Here is a 23,393-nt window from a genome sequence, read left to right on the forward strand (position 1 = left end):
AACTTGCTTAAACAAGTACAATTTAGCAAGTTTCACTCGAAAACCACTCGATAGAAGACATCATTGTGTTAATATTTGCATAAGAAGTATGATTATAATAACACAAATTGTTTATTAAACTTTCAAATTCTTTTATTTTAACAGAACAGCTGACAATGATAGGAAAACTACTTCAGTTCACTAACAAGACATTGTGCTTTTATGCAAAACAGATGCTAAGGACTAAAAGTTTATGATTTTTGAAAATAAATTGGTTCATTAAGACGTTTTAAAATGTCTACGGACACTCCAAAACATGTTACATGATTTGATGATGATTCCAACATTGCTCTTGCAATATACAGAGAAAGTTATGTAATGACTAACTAAAGTAAAGTTTACACAATCATAAATATACAACTGATGTGAATGTTTCTTTTTTTATGGTTACATATTTCCAAAACCTGAGTCAAAATTTTTTTCTCATGGTGTTTCTTAAGTAGAAAATGTATATCTAACCTCTATCCTGGCATAAAATGTATAAAGATTTTGCATAAAAAGCACAATCTTGTAGCCACAAACAAATGCTTAACATTTTAAACATTTTAAATATCATTAACTTGTCTTAAAGAATCACTGTTATAACATCTACGGACACTACAGAAATTCATACTGTGTCTAAACCTTAGTTTCACCATCATTTTAACCTTTTTGTTACAATTTAGTTTAGAAAATTGACTTTCAAACAGCCATATTTCGAAAATAACAGTAGAAAACTATTGAATTATTCACAGCTATGAAATCTTTTGTTGAAAATGTCCATTAAGAATAAAAATATTAACTATTTGAGACAAAAACTTGTATTCCAAACAGTTTGTACTAACAAATTAACTCATCAACACAACAAAAAACCTACCTCAATCAACCTTGAACAAACAGCAAACAATTTGAAAAAGAATAACACATGTGACAGTTCGATGAACCAATATAGTGGTGCATTCTACGGACACTACATACTAGTGCATGAGTATTTACCAGACTGTAATAACAGTAACACAAGTTTAAGCTTCCAGTGAACTATGATATGTTTTGAATACACTTAGAAACAAAATCTTTTAATAGGAAAATTTGAAAAAAAATACACAAAATTTGATACAAAATTGTATTCCGATGTGGTTTTGCTGGTTACCTTCAAACACACACAATATCACACAGTCACACACGTAGACAGACAGACAGACAGAAAGACAGACAGAGAGAAAGAAACACAGGTACATACAACGCTAAAATAAGTCTTAACAGTTTTTGTCCCAAATTCGACACTTTTTAGGCATAGCAGTTTACTCAGAATTGATAGCTTATGAGATTTTTAAGAAAGGTAATACTCATATCTAACCAATAAAATATAACTGCCTTAAAAGACATCAATCAATTTTATTCAGAAAATCGCTGGTCAGTTTTTGTTAGAGTCAGATACCGCCAAAATAGAGCATACCACTGATAGAATAAACAAAGCCAAACAAAATACATTCCTTGTAGTAGTTAACGTACGTACACAGAAATGAAGTCATAACGATTCAAAGAGGTACAAGATCCGGATTAGCTTTATTAGCTTGACTATTCATAGAATAGTAGAGCTATTGGACTCGCCCATGCGTCGGCTTCCGCGTCCGCATCCGTGCCTGCGTCCCGATTTGGTTAAGTTTTTGTATGTAAGCTGGTATCTCAGCAACCACTTGTGGGAATGGATTGAAACTTCACATACTTATTCACTGTGATAAACTGACTTACATTGCACAGGTTCCATAACTCTGTTTTGCTTTTTACAAAATTATGCCCCTTTTTTTACTTAGAAATTTTTGGTTAAGGTTTTGTATGTAAGCTGGTCTCAGTAACCACTTGTGGGAATGGATTGAAACTTCACACACTTATTTACTGTGATAAACTGACTTACATTGCACAGGTTCCATAACTCTATTTTGCTTTTTTACAAAATTATGCCCTTTTTTCGGCTTAGAATTTTTTGGTTAAGGTTTTGTATGTAAGCTGGTATCTCAGTACTCACTAATGGGAATGGATTGAAACTTCACACACTTGTTCACTATCATGATCTGACATGCATAAAGCAGGTCCCATAACTTTATTTTGCTTTTTTACAAAATTATGCCCCTTTTTCAACATAGAAATTTTTGGTTAAGTTTTTGTATGTAAGCTGGTATCTCAGTATCCACTAATGGGAAAGGATTGAAACTTCACACACTGGTTCACTGTCATGATATGACATGCAGTGCAAAAGGTCAATAACTCAACTTCGCATTTTACAAAATTATGCCCCTTTTTCTACATAGGAGTTTTGGGTTAAATTCTTATATGTAAGCTGGTATGTCAGTACCCACTAAAGGGAATGGATTGAAACTTCATATACTTGTCCACTGTCATGAGCTGATAAGCACTATGCAGGTTCCATAACCCTATTTTACTTTTTTACTAAATTATGCCCCTTTTTTGACTTTCGTATTCATTCAAGCGACAAGGCTGTTGAATAGTCGAGCGTTGCTGTCCTCCGACAGCTCTTGTTTAAGAAATAATTTATAGTAAAAGAGTTTTTTTAACACTATGCACGATGGGCGGTTATACATCGGGCGTAATAATTTAACGAGGGCGCAGTCCTAGTGCAATTATTTGTACGACATATTACCGCCCGAATTATTTAGGTTCTAATATGCCTTTAATCTTTAGAAAATAGTAGATAAAATATAGTAGCACTCTTTCTTGTTTGCAACAAAAAACATTGACGTCACCGCACGATAACGTGACGTTATTCTAGCTTTTAGTGTTTTAAAGAGAATAACATATGAGAATATTTCTTGCGCAACGTTATGTCTGTTCCGTATTTTTTATTTGAATCAAGAACTATACTAGAGGGAAATATCTATCAAGGCTTTATCTAACTTCTGTTTATTCCTAAATCTTCTCTATTGTTCTCTTTTTTGACGTCTTAGTTCATTGCACAGAACTGGATCAGTCTGTTTTGCTATTCTCTGCATTTCCCTTTCTCTTTTTTTCCTCTCTCTGTCCTTAAGTTTCATCTTTCGTATTTTGCACTGTCACTTTTAACTTTTGCCCTGTATCTACGCATAATTTTGGCCTTCTTACTCTCAAGCACATAATTCTTTTCATTCTCTTCATTGTTATCTTTTGTAATGTTTCTTTTTGGCCCCATTTTGTTATAATTTCCCTTTTATAATGTTAATTTTTCAAAAAGCTGTAAAACACTTAAGTATATTAGAGATTGTGTACATATCATGCATTCTTGTAGTGTCCGTAGATCAAGTGACATATAAAAAAATCGCCCTGTTAAGAGATCAAGTGTGGTTAAATGTACTTTATAGTTTGCTGATTCATATTGGATAGTTATACTGTATGTAAATAACGCAATCTGGCTAAAGTACACTTAGTGAAACTCGTTTTATAGCTTGCTAAGTTCATTTTCACTTGAAAAGATAGACAAAAACATATTTTTCTAAAATACTCTGAAAGATGAAAGTTTTATCTCTTTGGAATCAGTATATCCTTATAAAAACATCAATAATAACCCAAGCTCATTGATTATGTACTGGTTTTAAGAAATTTATCTACAGTTAAATTATTGATCTACGGACACTACGGTCTACGGACAAATTTCTGTTGCTTCCCAACAAATAACCAGTCGCAGAAGCAAAAAGATGTTTAGTTCTGCTAATTCTCTGAGACAGTCTCAAATAGAAAATAATACAAAATAGTAAATATTGTTTGTGGGTCTTACAATTTACATATTGCAAACATTGATCTACGGACACTACGAAAAAGTAATGTTACCAAATTATGACTCAATTTTTTTCATTTGGACCTGAAGCAAAATCTTTATATTCAGAGTGGTATATGATTATCAGCAACAGCACACACTACCATACTGTATCTGGCATATCACTGTTGCCTTTGTAATAGGGTGATAGAGACAGACCTTCAAAAACCAAAAAAACATAACAAAGGCCTGTTTTCGTATTTTTTTTATTAAAACTTAATTCCTTCACTGATAAAGAAATAATTTGACTTTCTTTAATTTGAAATGCCACATTTTAAGTCTGTTATTGCCAATTCACATTAATGTAATACTGCTTTGATCACTTGCTTGCTAAAATTTGCCATTTTTTATTTGCAACACCATAACGATGAAAAAACACCATTTTTCGACCATATTATCTTTTACAGTGTGTAAGAAATTGCAGGAAAGTATGTAATGTTATACATCTTAAGAAAGCCCGAAACCTGTACTTTTACATGCACAAAGTACTTATTCTCTATCTGTCAACAGTAAGGAATGCCATCACCATAACATGGGCCCATTTCATTTTCCCTATCTGATCTTGTTTTAGCCGTAAGTTTTTGTATGTAAGCTGGTATCTCAGTATCCACAAATTGGAAAGGATTGAAACTTCACACACTTGTTCACTGTCATGATATGACATGCAGTACAGAGGTTCAATACCTCTACTTTGCATTTTACAAAATTATGCCCCTTTTTCAACTTTTGTATTCATTCAATTGACAAGGCTGTTGAATAGTCGAGCGTTGCTGTCCTCCGACAGCTCTTGTTTTTTTTAGAAATCCCTGTCCCCCAACTTTTGAAGTATTTTTTTTTCATATTTTCATGACAAAAATGAATATAAAGCATGTTGGTTATCTTTAGCATGTTTAGTAATACATATGTGACAGATATCAGTTGTTTGTTTATTTTTTTTATTGTATTTCTAATTATTACTTTCTTTTATTAAGACCAGGGATAAGGATTTATTGCTCTCTCTTTTCTTCCTATGATTCTTAAAAAAGTTAATTATTATATTATATTTTTATTACTGAAGGCATTGACTTTATTTTTTTTTATTTCAGTTAATTTGGTTTTATATTTTCAGTATATTTCTCTTATTATTTTATCTAACCTTATTATCTAAGGTTAACGATTTCCAGTATAACTCCTTCTAAACTCACGATGATTTTAAATACCAATTTTCAAAGTCAAAGATATGATAAAAAAGCGAAAATACCTCATATATTTAGGGGGACAAAATCACCAAAAGGGGGACAGATTGACCAAAAGGGGGACGAAATGACCAATTTTAGGGGACAAATGACCAAATCGGGGACGAGTTGACTGAGGGACGAGTTGACTTTATACCCCCGTATCTGCAATTTACTGTCAGGAAAACTAAGACATTAAAAAATCCAAAAACGTCATAATATACTGGTCAGACTTACTTGCTTTAAAAAATTGTAAAAACTTCAAATGGGTTGAACATAACTCATAATTTTAAATAAGAGACTTAAATCTTCGAAAATATGATGTGACAGGTGCAAGGAGATTTCTACTCTGACACCGTTTTTAGTACACAGCAGACAGCCGATAACATTAAATTGCAGAAACAAAACACAAAATATACATTCATAAAATGTCAGCGAGGCAAGTTTATGCTTTAATGTCAACATTAATTCATTATGATCAGGGATGTAATCATTACAAATACTTTGTCCATGTACCAGAAAACGTTCCCAATGCATTTCATTGGTGATTTCCTAACAGAAATATGCAGAATAAAATTGGACGTGATGGAGACAGCGACAGTCAAAAGTTATCACACTGTCCCGAAACATCCTATTATTTGGACTAGTCTCACAGTACTTGATTAATATGTAGCACTTCCTATGTACAGCAAACATTTTTAGTCAACTTTATAAAAAGCTAATTAAGGCAAGATTATATACAATGGATAATCTGTTCTTTTTTGCTCTATTATTGGTGGATACTATTTATCCCCGGGAGCTGCAGTTAAATAAAAGTAACAACTCGGATACTACTGCTTCATTTCTAGATTTACATCTCTCTATTTACGACAATTTTATACATACCAAAATTTATGACAAGAGGGATGATTTTAATTTTAGTATTGTAAATTCACCCATTTGGATGGGGATATACCCCAAGCAACATCTTATGGATAATATATTTCTCAGTTAAATCAGTTTTGCAAGAGCTTGTAGTCATGTTGAGGATTTCAATGAATGTAATCAATACATTACAAATATGCTTCTTCAACAGGGATACCATTATTATAAATTGCTAAATTTTACTATCGTAATTTTCAGATTTGGTTTAAAAATACATTAGCAATTTAAAGACACTTCTGCGAGAAGGTATATCAAAACCCGTTTTTTTATGGGGATGTGGTTTACAAACTTTGTAAGATTTTGGGTCATGGCAATTTTTCAATTGTATTTGGTAAAGTAAACGTTTTATTACAGGGATCGAATTTAGCGGTTGCTAACTCGCAAAATTCGAGTAAGAATAAAAAAATGCAAGTTGGAAACCATGTCACTCAAATATTTTTGCGATCACTTTCGAAAATCGACGAATTCACTCAAACTATCCTTTACTCTTTAAAAACTACTTTGGAGTAGCATTAAACTTTTATATGAAACCAAACCAACAAAACAACTTAATAAATTTAGCACCTAAAACAGCCTTTAAATAATTGCTAGTGGAACCCACCATTTTGCTAGTGGAAAAAAATGGCACTGGCAAAAAATTGCTAGTGGGAAAAAAAGTTAAATTTGATCCCTGTATTAAAAGAGCTTATGATCCAGCTGTTTTGAGACACACCGCATTTTTGGTGTTCAGCTCTTTTACCTCTTTGATTGTTTCTGATGGAACAGGTGGAGGACTGTGTGATAGGTAGTTCTTAAATCCCACCAGGACTGAGCTATTATGATTTCTGTCTTCTGGCCAGTTTCTTCAGGCCCTTAAGGGTGTTTCCCTTGTTTTAGGTTCTTAAGGATTGCATTTATATAAATATACAAGTCTTAGAGCATTTTTGTGTTTTACATTACATGCCTTCTGTTGCCTTTGCGTATGTTAGGGTTTCACCTGGCGGGGATAACTTTTATTTACACTGTCTTGTGACTTTGGAACATGGTGGGGGTAAGAGTGAGGTTGGGTGCTCCCCATAAACTGGTTTAAGCTCAATAGTGGTGTTTTTGCCACTGACCTTTCCAAGGCGGTGCCCCACTGTGTTCCTTTATTTGTTTGTTTTGTCCTTGTTTGTTTGCTTTGTGTGAGTGTGTGTGTTGGTAGTGTGGGCGTCAGGGCGCTGGGTTTACATTTGGGGAGGTGTGTTTTTAGAACGTAGCTTTCTCTGTTGGATATTCATCCTTGTTTTTAAGCTTCCCCACCATCAGATACTTCACCTGGTTTGAGAGACATTCTCTTAGAAAGACAAACTGTGTCATGGTTCAAAACTTCATAGGGTGATTGGACTTACAGATTAGATGACTGCAACATTTTTAGGGGTTACTCGATATAAAGGTCAAGGTCACAGGGGCCAGAACATGGAAAACCGTTTCGGAGGGACCAGAACATGGAAAACCATTTCCAGTCAATAACTTGAGAAACACTTGACCCAGAACGTTGAAACTTAATGGGATGAATGGACATGCATAGAAGTTGACCCTATTGACCTTGGGCCATTCTTTCAGAGGTCCAGGTTGTGTTGATATTTGTATTTAGCCTTGTCTGGCCTGAATGTAACCTGTTGTGTGGTTGTTATGATATATGAAGTTGTACAAATGAACCAAATAAACGCTAAAAAAAATAAAATGTCAAATGTTCTTAATTACCACTGACCTGTATTAACCAACTATACAAAGGTCGAAGGGGCTAGAACATGTAAAAACGTTTCAAATCCATAACTTCAGAACCACTTGACCCAGGAAACTTTATGGGATGATTTCAGCTAGTAAGCAAACCATCAGACTCCTGTCCTATTGACTTCTTGCCTATTACTACTATGTTTTGAAGGAGACATGTGCTTTTCTCCAAAAGCATCTTCTAGTTTCTTTGGTAAGAATATTGAGAAACTAACGGTGTCCCGGGATCCCGAGGACACCAAAAATCCGCAAGGGATCCTAAAGTTCACAATTTCGGTGTTCCGTCGGGACTCTTGATTTTCAAATAAAATATGATTCTAAAAAAAATGAAATTCCCCAGTCTTGTTCGCTCAAACATCGGTCTTTTGCTTCAGTTGACCCGAGGTCCCGGGTTTTGACCCGCGAAAATCGAGAAAAACTCGTATTTTACCCGCATAAATTACGGCACGCGCGTCGGCTTGACTCGCGGAAATTTACTTAGATGCGTTCCAAGTTCGATAGTTCTGCCCCCTGTCAATCAAAATCCCAGTGAATTTCAATATTGTTCGCCGGCACAAGCGGAAATATGGCAGTAGGCGGAGCGTCGTATGTTAATTAGCTACCGACAGATGTCAGTCACGCCACGCGCCAAATGACACGTGCTTATCTCGCGGTTTGTATTTAGTACAATATGCCTTGTCATTATCAAAGGTGTTTATTGATCAATGTTTACAAGTTAATTGATAAACAATGCAGCCTTAGATTATCGTGTTTGTACCATTATTTTGTGTGCTCGATACGATTACATGAGCCGGTCGGCCGTTACGGTCTATAACAAATTTATTATCATTGCCGAGGCTTTGTTTGGGCAAAACAAATTAAATAAGCAGAAATTATACGTGGTATGATGAGAAAATAAAGTTAAAACAGTTATCTTTTCAAGAACTTTAACTGTTACTTTTGTTTTTCGTTACTCGTTTTCTAGACCGACATTTTCGAACATTTTTATCATTTCTTACAAGATTTTTCTAGTACAAACTAAAATAAAAAGCCAATAAAACGTCTGCATTTACGAAAAATATGATCACTGTTGCCAAAGCAGCTCTTATTTAGAAGAATTTGCTGATAATAAAAGCATGCAAACACTAAACCCCACCCACTTTTAGGCAATGTGCAAAATAAAACAACTAAAATATGAAATGTTTAAAGACACTGATTCTGGTATGCCTGGTATGTGGCCTATGCACACCCTATTACCTGATGTCCACCACGCCGAGGGATGCGACTGCCACAGAGGTAGGAAATCAATAAAGGTGAATAGTGGTGTTAGTTTTTTGCGCTGTATTTTTTCATTTCGACTTTCCATGAAGATATTCTGGTGCAGGCATACGTGTAAATGCATAAACATATTATATGATTAATCCAGATCGCCAACTTTGCGAAATAAAGAAGTATTCAGCTGTTTGAATTGGACGTTTATCAAAATTGATGCGAAAATCATATTCAACGGCCAAATTCGAAGTGTTTACAAAATATTTTGATCGGGTTTACCTCACACGTCAAACGACCAATCATCTGGGGATAATCTTGGCAAGTTTCAAGTCTGTCCGTACGTCTACACCGACGTTATGACCCTCAAAAGGGACCCGGGTACAGTCACGTATGATAAACTTTACCGCAGAGGGCATTTTTAAATGATGCCCATCCCGCCGAGGAGTCAAAATATAGGATATCGTTTACGACAGAGGGAAATTTTGTGTAAAAATGTCTATTTTGGCTGTTTGTTTTGCTTTTGAGACCTTGGAGGTAATGGAATTATTTGCAGTATGCATTGTTTATACTTATGTTTAATAATGGGCGGTTTTCAATGGCGGACACCGCTGCAACACGGTGTTAATCAGTCTAGATTGAACTTCTATCTATCTCTGACGTTGTTTTGCTACTATAAGTCTTCGTTTTGTAAACTCAATTTTGTTTCAATTTCTTTTATAATGAAATATACAGAAATAATGATATCGTAAGTCCTGATGGTATCTTGCTGAATTCAGTGTTAAATTTACGGTTTATATTAAATGATAAATCGTTTTGCAATCAGTCTAGATTGTATATATACATTGCATACAATCTGATACTGTACATGTATAGAGTTGTTTTACCACCGAAAGTCTTCGTTTTGTAAAATCACTTTTGTTTCTTTTTATCATAATATACAGACATTTGCTGCCAGCAATGAAATCCTAAGTCCTGGTACTTTCGTTCTTGCTGGTTTCAGTGTTGAATATAGGTTAATATTAAATTGTTTTGCATTATCAAGCTTTCATACTAAGAGGCTACTGACAGTAACATAGTTCTACATAAAAGATCTGTTAGGCTAGAAAATTTAAATATATTTGTTGTCAATGGCATAAGTCAAGAGATCGGTTTTCAATAAAGCTGTTATTCATTAATCGTTTACAGAAATGTTCTAAACAATTTATTCTGCATTCATTTTGAATGAAGGCGTACACGTGTTATTACTGTAACAATGATTTTGAAGTTAACACTTGAGTGATTGACCATTTAGTTAATTGTCACGTCAAGAGAGATCTATCAAAATGCAATGGAAATAACTGAACCATCTGTTATTACCGAGTTACTATCTGAAATGACGATTTCATTCTGATCGATCTCTCTTGAAAACTTTAAAGATGTATTTAATTTTGATATTTTGCCCTATAAATTCGATACATGCCCACACGCTGGTCACTAGAAATAAATATTTCACCTTCATTTGAAATCACGGCGGTACTAATCCACAACGATAACAAGATTCTCGCTGAAACGCGAAGACGATTCTATTCCATGATAACCGATGAAATACCAATCCATATAATGCTTACACATTACCTTCTAAGTAAATATTAGTATTTCCTTCATCTTAAATATACTATCATTATATGGAAACATAGCTTAGTCGGGTAAAACGCAGATAACAATTGAATATAAGCAAATCATTTTGTGGGTTCGAATCTTCGTGAGTTTTTTTTTCTCAATTTTTGTCTTTTTGTGTTTTTTTTTCTTTTCGTTTTCAATTTTGTTCCAGTATTTTTGTTTCTTTCTTTGATGGTTTGTATTTGTATGTATGCCTTTATATAACACAACAGTATGTTCATTATTTGCATGGCTTAAATGTATGCATTTAGTCAAATATCATCTTTAATATAATGTTAAACTTTTCTGATCTGCCATATCGGCTTAAGATACTTCTCTGTTGTGTTGACACATAGTTCATGAAGGAATCTACATGTTTATGAGAAATAAAAAATTAATGTCGATGCTGAGTTTCGAACCCACACGGCAAAAGACCTGTTTAATATGGACTGTATGCTTTACCGCTGAGCTAATTTGCAATTGGTAGAAAGTCTAGAAATATTTAGATTGTAACATGTTAGAAAAATGTTGAATTCCCTATATTCAATTTTAATCTATTTATAGTCCTGTTTGTAAATATCAAGTTATCGTTGGGGCATAGTATATATTTTCTGTCCTATATCCAGATTTCCAATTGTTTTCATCTTATTCCAGTTCCATGTACTTAAATGGTCAATCACTCTACCGTAAGCTGCAAATCAGTGTCTTAGCTTTTTTTAAACAATTCTCATGCATTTCAAATATATATGCTTAAATATACTACTCGATAAACTGTGTTTAACTATATGATCTGATGTGTATTTAAATGAAAGCTGTATATAATAAATGCAAAACGATTTAATATCTAATATTAACTGTAACTTCAACACTGAATCCTGCAAGAACGCAAGTATCATGACTTAAGATATCATTATTTCTGTATATTTCATCATAAAAGAAATTGAAATAAAATGAATTTACAAAATGAACATTACAGCAGCAGAACCAATCTATACATGTAGCAGACAGAATACAATGTCGGAGATAGATAGAAATACAATCTAGACTGATTAACACTGTGTTACAGCGGTGTCGCCAATTATTAAACATAAGTATATAAACAATGCATACTGCAAATGATTCCATGACCTCCCAAGACGTTTTTACACCAAATTCCCCTCTGTCGTAAACGGTATCCTATATTTTGACTCCTCGGTGGGATGGGCATCATTTAAAAATGCCCTCTGCGGTAAACTTTATCATATGTGACTGTACCCGGGTCCCTTTGGAGGGTCATAACGTCGGTGTAGACGTACGGACAGACTTGAAACTTGCCAGGATTATCCCCAGATGATTGGTCGTTTGACGTGTGAGGGAAATTCGATCAAAATATTTTGTAAACTCTTCGAATTTGGCCTTTGAATATGATTTTCGCAGCAATTTTAATAAACGTCCAATTTAAACAGATGAATACTTCTTTATTTCACAAAGTTGGCGACTAGGATTAATTATATAATATGTTAAGGCACTTACACGTATGCTTGCACCAGAATATTTTCATGGAAAGTCGAAATGACAAAATACAGCTCAAAAGACTAACACCACTACTCATCGTTATTGATTTCCTACCTCTGTGGCAGCCGCATCCCTCGGCGTGGTGGACATCAGGTAATAGGGTGTGCTATGGAGATGATAAGGTCTGCGTATTGGCGGTAAGGGCCAATACACAAGTCGGGACCATTGGTAGACTTGCTTCTGTTTATCATAATAAGCTACTGTATAGCTACTGTGCAGCAAATAAATTGCAGGTGATATTTCTCACCTTTATAGCAAATCAGTTCTCACCTTTATAACGAGTTTAGAAAGCTTGATTGAATTAGGGCTAAATAAACAAAGTGATAAGATACAGCAGTGTTTTATCATATTTTTAATAAAGTAAGTTTTTTAACAATTACATCTCATTATTGCTGTTTTTTATTATCAAAAATATAAAAAAATGCATTCAGGCACATAGCTTTTAGAAGTAATAAATTAGTGTGTATTTTGAACAATGATATATCTTTATTGCTGGATTTTATTATACATAAAAGAAAGTTAACATTATTTAGACAACGCAAGAGGAATTAAGCATTTTTAATATATACCATCCTTCTGTCTATATACCTTCTTTATATATTAAAAATGCAACTGAACACTTCCTTAATTTCTAATAAAATCCAGCAATTATCTTTTTTTTTTTTTTCGTTTTTATTTTGTTACTTTTGATAAAAAGATCATAATCATTGAATAAACAAACTTGTAATTTCTCTTATTAAGTTTTGAATAATTATTTTATAGTGAGAATTGCTTTACTATAAGAGTTATAATTTAACTGGCCAGGACATTACTCAACATGACTGAGCAATCAAAATTAGTATCTTATCAATTAACATGATTTTGTGTACATGCTGAAAAAAAGACTAAAAAAAAACAACAGCATTTCAATTAATAAAATGCAAAACACAGGAAATAACCAATTTACCTGTAGGCAATAAAATTTATGATTCTCTGACAGTAATTAGGCTACATGTCAAGTCTACAGGGGTTTTATGGACCCTTATCAGACTGGACCAGACAGGATCTTGTATATTGGGGATTAAAAAGTCTGGTATTTGGGGGGGGGGGGGGGGTCACTTATATAGGAGATTTTCTTTGCCTTTAAGAAAATCTGTTATGACCAATGTACTAGTTTTAGATAAAGTCTGTTGGAGTTGCATTAATAAGGCCTAAAAAATCTTTGTATCTGGTAACATGCTAAAAAAATTAGGGTAGGTAGGTCGGAACATTTTTTTTTTTTTTGAATTTTTTTTTTATTTAAGGGAGACTTTTTGGAATTTTTTTTTATGTCAAAAAAATGATTACAAATAAGGGGGTTATAAGGGGGAATGAACTAGGCGGCATACATTTAGATGAACTACAACAAATCGCAGAGGAGTGCGATGGTAGTGAAGATGAGGGGGAAGAGGACTTGGGCAGAAATGACATTATTCTTTTACAGCAAAAGTCATACAAGCTATTGTTGTCATTGATGTAAAATGGAAATAAAGTGAAAATAAAATACATGTAGTACTGTAAACAGTTGTGTTTGTTAGATTTTAGTTTTTTCATGTTCTAACCACATTTTGTTATCAGGGACTCCTAATTTTCAGCAGGGATTCCTAAATTTCCCAGCAGGTATTCCTTCGAGATACCTGGCAAAAAAGTTAGTGTCGAACGCTGAATATGTTTTTATTTTCCAGAAATGGCATGGTCTGCAAACCAGTTTAGTGACTTTACAATAAACAGGCCGACTAACCAGACATCAGGGCTCCATTTAAATAACAAGACATCCTTCAACAACAGAGGACTTGGCACAACGAATTCATTTAATAGACAAAACTATCATTCAGCAAGGAACACTGGATCTGGTATACAGAAACTCGAGGAATTAACCCCTGGATCAATAGCTGTAAGTCTTAAAGTTGTATGCTGGTGTTCACTAGTGTGTACTTAAATGAACCACCTCGATAACCTCCGCTTTGAGTGTGGGAGGTGGCGGGTTCGATTCTTGGCAGCGTCATACCAAAAACATGAAAAATGGTACCAGTAGCTCTTTTTCTTTGCGCTTGGCATTAAAAGGGATTCTGGCTTCTCTTCTCTCATACCCTTGTTGCGATGGATTCCGTCAGGAATGTGGTGTCTAGAGTGATTAATATAAGTTGTAGAACTTGCTTCACAATCGATCTAAAGTAACCCTTACAGAAAAAAATGCCCTGCGATGAATATTGTGATGAATGTGCAGCAAATATGATGTTAACATTCAGTGAAAGTTTGTTGCATGTTAGTCGCAAGTTCTTTGTATATTCATCACAGGCTCTATTAATCACACATTCGTTCCATGTTAATTTTTCGCATGCAAATGAGCTCTGCAATGAATAGTTCTGACGAATATGTAATGAATAGCTTTGGCGAATATGCAGTGAACACCACCTAAAACTTCTTCTCTGGTGAGCTTCTGACGAATATGTGGTGAACAGCTTAAGAAATTTGTAGCTTGATATTTTCTACATAAGTTTTAACTCTTGAAATAATCTAAGTGTCTCCAGCAAATATGCAATGATCTATTAAATTTTCTATGTACAACTCTCGCCACAAAGCCTCAGAAATTTTCAAAGTGTCCGCGACGAATATGCTATGAGCACTGAAAATTTGTAAGTATCTGTAGGTAATATGAATAGAACATGGAGAATTGTTAAAGTATCTGCAATTAATATGCAATGATCAGTATGACTCAGATACTGTTAGCAGTTAATGTTTAATGAACACATCACAAAAACTAAGTGTCTGCGATTAATATGTAACAAACAAGACTTTTAGTGAATATCCAGCGAATGCATCCATAATGTGTTAACCACATATTTGTCAGATGCAGTGAATATCTGATGACCTGCTCTGATGAACATCACTATTCATCACAGATTGACTATGTATTAGTTTAATATTCATTACAGTCATGCTTTTCTGTAAGGGAAATTAATATAAACTAGAGTGTACTTTCGGTTCCCACCTGTCCATCCATCAGTTGGTGAGTCTGTGTGTACACAGGAAAGTATTAAAGTGACTTTCAGACATTTTAGGTGAAATATTTTTTCTCTCAAAAATAAAATGCAGGTAGTGTGGAAGTGACTTGTGATACAAACTTATTCACATACTTTTGCAATGTATCCTAATAAATAACCAAACATATTGCGCAGAAAGGAGTAAACTGAATTTTTGAAATAATAGAGAATCAACATTCTTCTTGCCATTTCACCAATGTCTAACACTCATTTTTGCTTGGTTCATCATTTTTCAGTGTCATCAATACATTTTATGCCAAACTTGGTGGAAATAAGCATGTTGAAAAATTTTAACCCCGTCCAGCTGTTCACACACATACGAGAGTTGTAAAGTGGATATGAGAACAGTCTATAACAGTGAATTCTATTCATTTTAAAAGCAGATTTTTTGTGGTGAAAATGAAAAAAAGAAAGTAGCCAGACAGTCTTGCAAGGAAGTCTGTCACACAAAGTGAGATCCTATGATAACTTTAGAAGTACAAGATATCGTTTCATGAAACTTGGTAAATAGATAGTTTAGTTAGCAACATGGAAGATATGGTCAACGTTTCATTTTGTTGCTGTGGAAAAATATGGTTGCTGTGGCAACAAATAGTTCAACAAAATGGCAAAGTGTGATCCTAGAATAAGGTATTTTTTCATCAATCTTGGTACATATACATGGGTTGATGACAATGTGTAGAAAATGCATGTCTGTGTTGAAACAAGTTATTAAACTTCTTATGCACTTTGTGTGTACATAATTATGTTATTTTATGTACCTAATTTGTGTATCTGCAGATGTGTTTGAAATCTCATTTCTCTTGCAGAACTGAAGTTATGGACACTTGTGTTAACGCATTATGCAGTCATTCTCGTGTAAACAATAATTAAACCACGATAATCTGGAAATAGCCAATAGCAAAGCAGTGTAACCGTCTATATTTCATATACAACAGTAATGTATATATATATCAGGAGAAACTGGAGCAAAACGTGTGGGTTTCATGTCAGTTTACTTTCTTACAATACTGGCTATGCAATATTCTCATCAGTTATTTATGGGTTTAAAAATAAGATTAGTACAAATGACTCACAAAATTATATAACTGGGAGGTAAAATGACTATGTCTAAAATAATATTGTAAAAATGCCCCATGTTATTTGATATCAGTAAAAAGATGTGACGTAACAGAAATACGAAACTTAGAATAACTACGTAATACATTGTTCACGTGAAAATTAAAAAACAGAATTCATTCCCATTTGGTACATTTTTAAAAATAGCTGTATAGCAAAATGTATATCATCATAACAAAGCAGTGTTTGAGAGCATCCATCTATTCCATTGATGTCTTGTTTCTGGTTGTTTTACTCTCGGTAAAAGTTGTAAAAGCATGTAACATTTTACAAGTATTTTACCCTGCTGTAATGAAATAATATATGATTATGACTTGTATAGCTGAAAAAATTCAGGATTTCTTTTACATATTTGCAGGATTCGGACAGTAATTGTTTTGTTACTTGTGGCTATTTATTTTGTATTTGCAGAATATTATTGGTGTTGTTATAGCCAAGGAGAGTCCTAGATCAGTTTTTAGCAAAAAGAGTATGTATCGATTCTTTTATTTCTTAAATTAAGTTACTACAAAATTTTAAGATATTTACATCTGTAAATATACTTGTATATGGGTTCAAATTCACAGGTTTTATTTTGTCTGAGCTTACAACAATACCTTTGAAATTGCTTTGAACCTTTTGAAATTTCCATGCCACCTTCAAGTTTTTCTAGAGACATTTTTATACCTTGTTGAATATGAATGTACTTTTACAAAAATATACCATTAACCATATCACATTATCAATCCATATGCAGAGAAAGTACAAAGTTATGCTATAAATGCTTTTAGTATACTTGCATTACTGGTACAAATTATTTGGACTGAAACACCGCTAATTATATAAACAACTCTTGTGCTTTTTCAGATGCAGGTACAGAAAGGTTCCTGCTGGGTTTTGTGATCAGGGATTCACCAGCTGGTTTTGTAAACTGTACTTGCTGGGGAAGTGAGCCTTTCATAGCAGATCTTGCCAAGTCTTTCTGTATTGGAGATGTTGGTATGTACTTGTTAATGTAATTTATTTATGCAGACTCAAAAACATCACATAAATGATATATCTGTTATTTTATAGATTGGAAGCCATGATTTTTTTTTTTATAATTATTTATAATCTTGGATGGGTTTCGCTCTTAAATAGTCTTTTTTAGCTCACCTGTCACATAGTGACAAGGTGAGCTTTTGTGATCACCCTGTGTCTGTTGTCAGTCCATCCGTGCGTCTGTCCGTCAACAATTTCTTGTCTGCACAATAGTGGTTTCATTTATGATTTTGTTTTAACCAAACTTGCACACAACTTGTATCACCATAAGATCTCGGTTCCTTTGTTGAACTGGCCAGATCCCATTATGGGTTCCAGAGTTATGGCCCCTGAAAGGGCCAAAATTAGCTATTTTGACCTTGTCTGCACAATAGCAGCTTTATTTATGATTTGATTTTTACCAAACTTGCACACAACTTGTATCACCATAAGATCTTGGTTCCTTTCTTGAATTGGCCAGATTCCGTTATGGGTTCCAGAGTTACGGCCCCTGAAAGGGCCAGAATTAGCTATTTTGACCTTGTCTGCACAACAGCAGCTTCATTTATGATTTTATTTTAACCAAACTAGCACACAACTTGTATCACCATAAGATCTTGGTTCCTTTCTTGAATTGGCCAGATTCCATCATGGGTTCCAGATTTATTATTATTATTATTATTATACCAGATTTATATAGCACCCTTTTCATGATCAATTTCACATTCAAAAGCGCTTTACATAGTTCAAATGCAGCCACACAGGGTGCATAATTCATCCTCTACTAGTACAGACACAGAGCGATCTGACCAGAGGGACAGAGTGAGACAAAGCCCCTACTACAGAGAGATCAGAAATCAGATACAGGCTTGTCCGGCTAACTTAGCCTAGCTCGTTGTGAATAGACATCCTGGTTCTTTAACGTGCCCAGTGTATAGCACTGATACACGCAAGGATTAAAAGGCCCAAAATTTGCTATTTTGCAGCCATATAGAGACTTCATTTATGTTTTGATTTGATACAAATTTCCAAAATATCTTCAACAATAATAAATCTTGGATTCCATGACGAATCTGTCAGATCCAATTGTAGGTTCCAGAGTTATTTTATATCTGATTACCTCCCCTGATTGTAATCAAAATGGATTTATATCAGTAAGTTCTTATAAGACTTATTTGAAATTTCATTATTGTCATTAGTTGGACTGAGACAATCAAGGTAGATAACTATGGACTGATTTTATGTCAAATTACCTCCCTTTATTTCAAATTAAAATGGGTATATCTCCGTAACTAATGAAGATACTGATCTGAAATTTCATTTATGTCAACAGATGGACTTGGACAATCAGTGAAGATACATATTGACTGAATTTATGACAAATTACCTCCCTTTATTTTTTATCTAAATGAATACAGCATAGCAGCTTCTAATGAGATTGGTTTGAAATGTTATTTATGTCTTCCATGGTAAGAAATAGTCATATTAGATAACTCTTGATATAACATTTATCGATATGAATACTTTACTAATATATTGTTGTATAGGCTTGTACTTTGTATCTTCTACATGCATATACCAATGCATGATTACCTCCCCTGATTTTAATAAAAATAGATTTGTCTCGGTAAATATTTATAGAACTCATTTGAAATTTCATTATTGTCTTTAGTTGGACTGAGGCAATCAGGGTAGATAGCTATGGACTGATTTTATGTCGAAATTACCTCCCTTTGTTTCAAATTAAAATGGGTGTATCTCAGTAACCAATGAAGATACTGATTTGAAATGTCATTTGTGCCATCAGATGGACTTGGACAATCAGGGTAGATAACTTTTGACTGAATTTATGACAAATTACCTCCCTTTATTTTATGTAACCGAATATATCTCAGCAGCGTCTAATGAGATTGGTTTTAAATGTTATTTAAGTCTTTCAGGGTAAGGAATAGTCATGTTAGTACAAAAATGCAGCATTTGAGCCTAGGACCCTCAAACTTGGTATGGAAATTGGCCCTAAAAGACTAGGTCAAAAGGGACCGTTACAAGAAAATGTTTATCCTGATGATATTTAATGTGTATGCCTATGTGCTCTATGCCAAAACTTGATCATATCAGTTTGAGCAATGGTACTCAGGTGAGCGATACAGGGCTATCATGGCCCTCTTGTTTACAAGTTAATACTATACTGGAGAGAATTCTACTACAACTGTTTACTCCAGTACTTCTAGTAACACCAGGCAAGTATATACAAGAATGTGCTGTTTATAATTTAATTACCAGGGTATAGATAATTGTAATTGTTAAACTGACATGTAACAGGATTTATTTAATTGCTTGAACACCTTCCCTTGTATCAGATATTACTCTCATAAAACAGAATTGAACAGTAACTGAACTACTGCTTGTCAGTTAGGAACGAACAATGTTGTTAAGTTTCAGTTTCATGTCAAATGTTAGTTTATGACAAGAAAAAGTTCCAGTGTAGCACTGATCATGTGATTGATCAGATGTTTGTTTGGTATTACCAGTGAAGGTAGACAATGCCCAGGTACAGATGAATCCCTCAGATGGATCGGATGAAAAATTTAGAGTGTCTTCACCTCTGTAATATGTTTATCTTTTATGAATAGTTTGTGTTTTTAATGTTTTGTTTATTATGTCTTTCCCCAACTGTGGGAGACATATTGTTTTTGCCCTGTCCATACGTACGTCACACTTCATTTCCGATCAGTAACTGGAGAACCATTTGACCTAGAATCTTCAAACTTCATAGGGTGGCAAGGCTTATGGAGTAGACGACCCCTATTGCTTTTGGGGTCACTCCACCAAAGTTCACAGGGGCCTGAACATGGAAAACCATTTCCGATCAATAACTTGAGAACCACTTAACCTAGAATGTTGAAACTTCTTAGGATGATTGGTTTTGGGGTTACTGCGTTAAAGGTCAAGGTCACAGGGGCCTGAACAAAGAAAACCATTTCCGGTCAGTAACTTGAGAACCACTTGACCCAGAATGTTGAAACTTCATAGGATGATTGGTCATGCAGAGAAGATGACCCCTATTGATTTTGGGGTCACTGCATTAAAGGTCAAGGTCACAGGGGCCTGAACATGGAAAACTATTTCCGGTCAGTAACTTGAGAACCACTTCATCCAGAATGTTGAAACTTCATAGGATAATGGGACATGCAGAGTAGATGACCCCTATTGATTTTTGGGTCCCTCCATAAAAGGTCAAGGTCACAGGGGCCTGAACATGGAAAACCGTTTCTGGTCAGTAACTTGAGAACCACTTGACCCAGAATGTTGAAACTTCATAAGATGATTGGTCATGCAGAGGAGATGACCCCTATTGTTTTTGGGGTCACTCTATTAAAGGTCATGGTCACAGGGGCCTGAACATGGAAAACCATTTCCGATCAATAATTTGAGAACCACTTGACCCAGAATGTTGAAACTTCATAAGATGATTGGACATGCAGAGTAGATTAGCCCTATCGATTTTGGGGTCACTCTATTAAAGGTCACGGTCACAGGGGCCTGAACTTGAGAACCATCTGACCCAGAATGTTCGAACTTCATAAGATGATTGGTCATGCAGAGGAGATGACTCCTATCGATTTTAGGGTCACTCTGTTAAAAGTTTCCGGTCAGTAACTTGAGAACCACTTGACCCAGAATGTTGAAACTTCATAGGATGATTGGTCATGCAGAGGAGATGACCCTATTGATTTTGGGGTCACTGCATTAAAGGTCAAGGTCACAGGGGTCTGAACATGGAAAGCCATTTCCAGTCAGTAACTTGAGAACCACTTGGCCCAGAATGTTGAAACTTCATAGGATGATTGGACATGCAGAGTATAATTGATTTTGGGGTCACTCTAATACCATAAAGGTCTAGGTCGCAGCAGATAGAAAATGGAAATCCATTTCCGGTTTATAACTTGAGAACCATTTGACCTAGAACCTTCAAACTTCATAGGGAGACAGGAATTACAGGTAGGTGACCCCTGTTGTTTTTGGGGGTCACTCCTTCAAAGGTCAAGGTCACAGGGGGCTGAACATAGAAAACTCTTTCCAATCAATAACTTGAGAACCACTTGACCCAGAATGTTGAAACTTAATAGGATAATTGGACATGCAGAGTAGATGACCCCTATTGATTTTGGGGTCACTCCGTTAAAGGTCAAGGTCACAGGGGCCTGAACATGGAAAACCATATCCAATACATAACTTGAGAACTACTAGGCCCAGAATGTTGAAACTTAGTGGGATGATTGGACATGCCATGTAGGTGATCCCTATTGCAGCCACCCATCAGTGTCTCTTTGACTTTTGCTCTTGTCCCCTATTGACTTTTTGCATATACAGCTATGCATTGGGGGAGACATGCACTTTTTTACAAAAGCATCTTATAGTTATTCAATGTTTCTTGTTTTATTTATCACTTCTTTGTATGTTATACATACTAATTCTAACTGTGACCATGAGCAAAAATTATCAAAGCTTCATACTACTATGACTAGGGAGTAGTCAGGCCACGATATATCAAGCATTAGTCCTTTTAAAACTTATCTTCGTTGTCTATTGCTGATAGTACATTTTAGCAGCATTTAGTTTTACTATTTCAATGTTAAAAAAAGACTATTGTATACTGAGGAGAGTTCTTCTAAATTTAAATTCTAACTAATTAATGTTATGTTGATAGCTCAGGAATGGTAATGTATAAATATGCCAGCATTCCCAATTTGTGAAATTCCTATACATGTGTTGCATTCATATTTCAGCGGATTCCATTTAACGCTGAGTGAGAATCACAGTAGTTTAACCCTGTACAATGGTTTAGACTTGGGAACATATTCTCCACTACAGTTTATCCCAATCAAGCCAAACAGTGATTACTACACACTGGAGGATGTCCTAGCCAATGGTCAGGCTTTAAATGGAGAACATATCAGTCTTCTGGCAGCAGTAAGAAAGGTGAACGTTTAGATTGTTCATGACATGTCCAGACTTTCTTCTGTACCTCTGGCAGGATCTAATTAGACTATTTAGGAAATATCTGTAATAGTGGATCTTGATGTTACATTTGGTAGGGTTTTTTTCTATGGAATTTTTATCCCTCACAGTTAGAGCAAAACAGCTAAACGTTTTAAACCCAAATTGGTAGCATTGATTATCTAACATAGTGGTGTTCATATCGAAATGTTGCATTAGCATAACATACTTGTTTCAAAGCATATTGTATTTATGTCATGGTTTTTTTTCCCTGCGGTAGCAGTAGTAATATATAGGCAGTATATCTCACAGAGAAAATGTCTTTAAAATGATGCAGTTTCACTAAAATTGACTTAACATCAGGTTGCCCAAATACTGAGCTATTTTTCCCCAAAATAACGAGCCCAGAGCACTTCCTTGAGAGTTAGAAAGCCATGATGTCATTTTCTTTTGATATAAAGTAGAGTCTCTATTCAATAGATTGGAGAACCACGTGATATCACCACAAAAGCTGGCAAACATACAAAGAGGTGTGAGATAAAGTTGTTTGATGAAAGTTGCCCAAGTTTTCCATTGGTTCTGTAAGTTTTAACTTCAGCTAGACCATATACTTAGACTTTTGTATGCTTAATTGGTCTCTATATATTTTGAAATTGTTGCTTCATAAAATGCATCCCTCAGTGTAGTAGGAATGACTGTAAAATGTTTAGAAGTTTTCATCAGTATTTGTAGTTCGAATTAAACTTACATGCAATGTATAATAGTCAAGTCAGTTAATGGCAAGATTTCTGTAGATGTGTGGTTTGTTACAGAGTACAGGTATTAAAAAGCCTGTACAGGTATTTTGGCCAGCAATATAGGGCAATCATGGCCCACAAAAAGAACTTACAGCATTTGTCCATTAAGTATCTATCATACTTTTCCAGGTGGGGAGAAGAATTGGTAGATTACGCTCAGTCATGGACCCAGGGAGAGACAGGTGGGTTTACCTTTTTTGATGTACATGTATTTGTTTATATGAATTTATCTGAATTTGAATAGTCACTGTATCAG

General features: G+C 34.7%; 1 protein-coding gene across 2 annotated transcripts in view; it reads left to right on the top strand.

Moving 5' to 3' along the window:
* The window catches only part of LOC123564269 (meiosis-specific with OB domain-containing protein-like), a 40,799-nt gene that overhangs the window by 3,031 nt on the left and 14,375 nt on the right, over positions 1-23,393 (top strand). For both annotated transcript variants that reach the window (XM_045357688.2, XM_045357687.2), the window contains exons 2-8: positions 13,863-14,071; positions 16,752-16,809; positions 17,187-17,318; positions 19,871-19,946; positions 22,130-22,322; positions 22,821-22,921; positions 23,267-23,319. In XM_045357688.2, coding sequence (XP_045213623.2) covers positions 13,865-14,071; positions 16,752-16,809; positions 17,187-17,318; positions 19,871-19,946; positions 22,130-22,322; positions 22,821-22,921; positions 23,267-23,319 — 820 coding nt within the window. In that variant the 5' untranslated portion in view covers positions 13,863-13,864. The remainder of the gene's footprint in view (positions 1-13,862; positions 14,072-16,751; positions 16,810-17,186; positions 17,319-19,870; positions 19,947-22,129; positions 22,323-22,820; positions 22,922-23,266; positions 23,320-23,393) is intronic.

This window comes from Mercenaria mercenaria, chromosome 2 (assembly GCF_021730395.1).
Source record: "Mercenaria mercenaria strain notata chromosome 2, MADL_Memer_1, whole genome shotgun sequence".
In the NCBI taxonomy this organism is placed as follows: domain Eukaryota; kingdom Metazoa; phylum Mollusca; class Bivalvia; order Venerida; family Veneridae; genus Mercenaria; species Mercenaria mercenaria.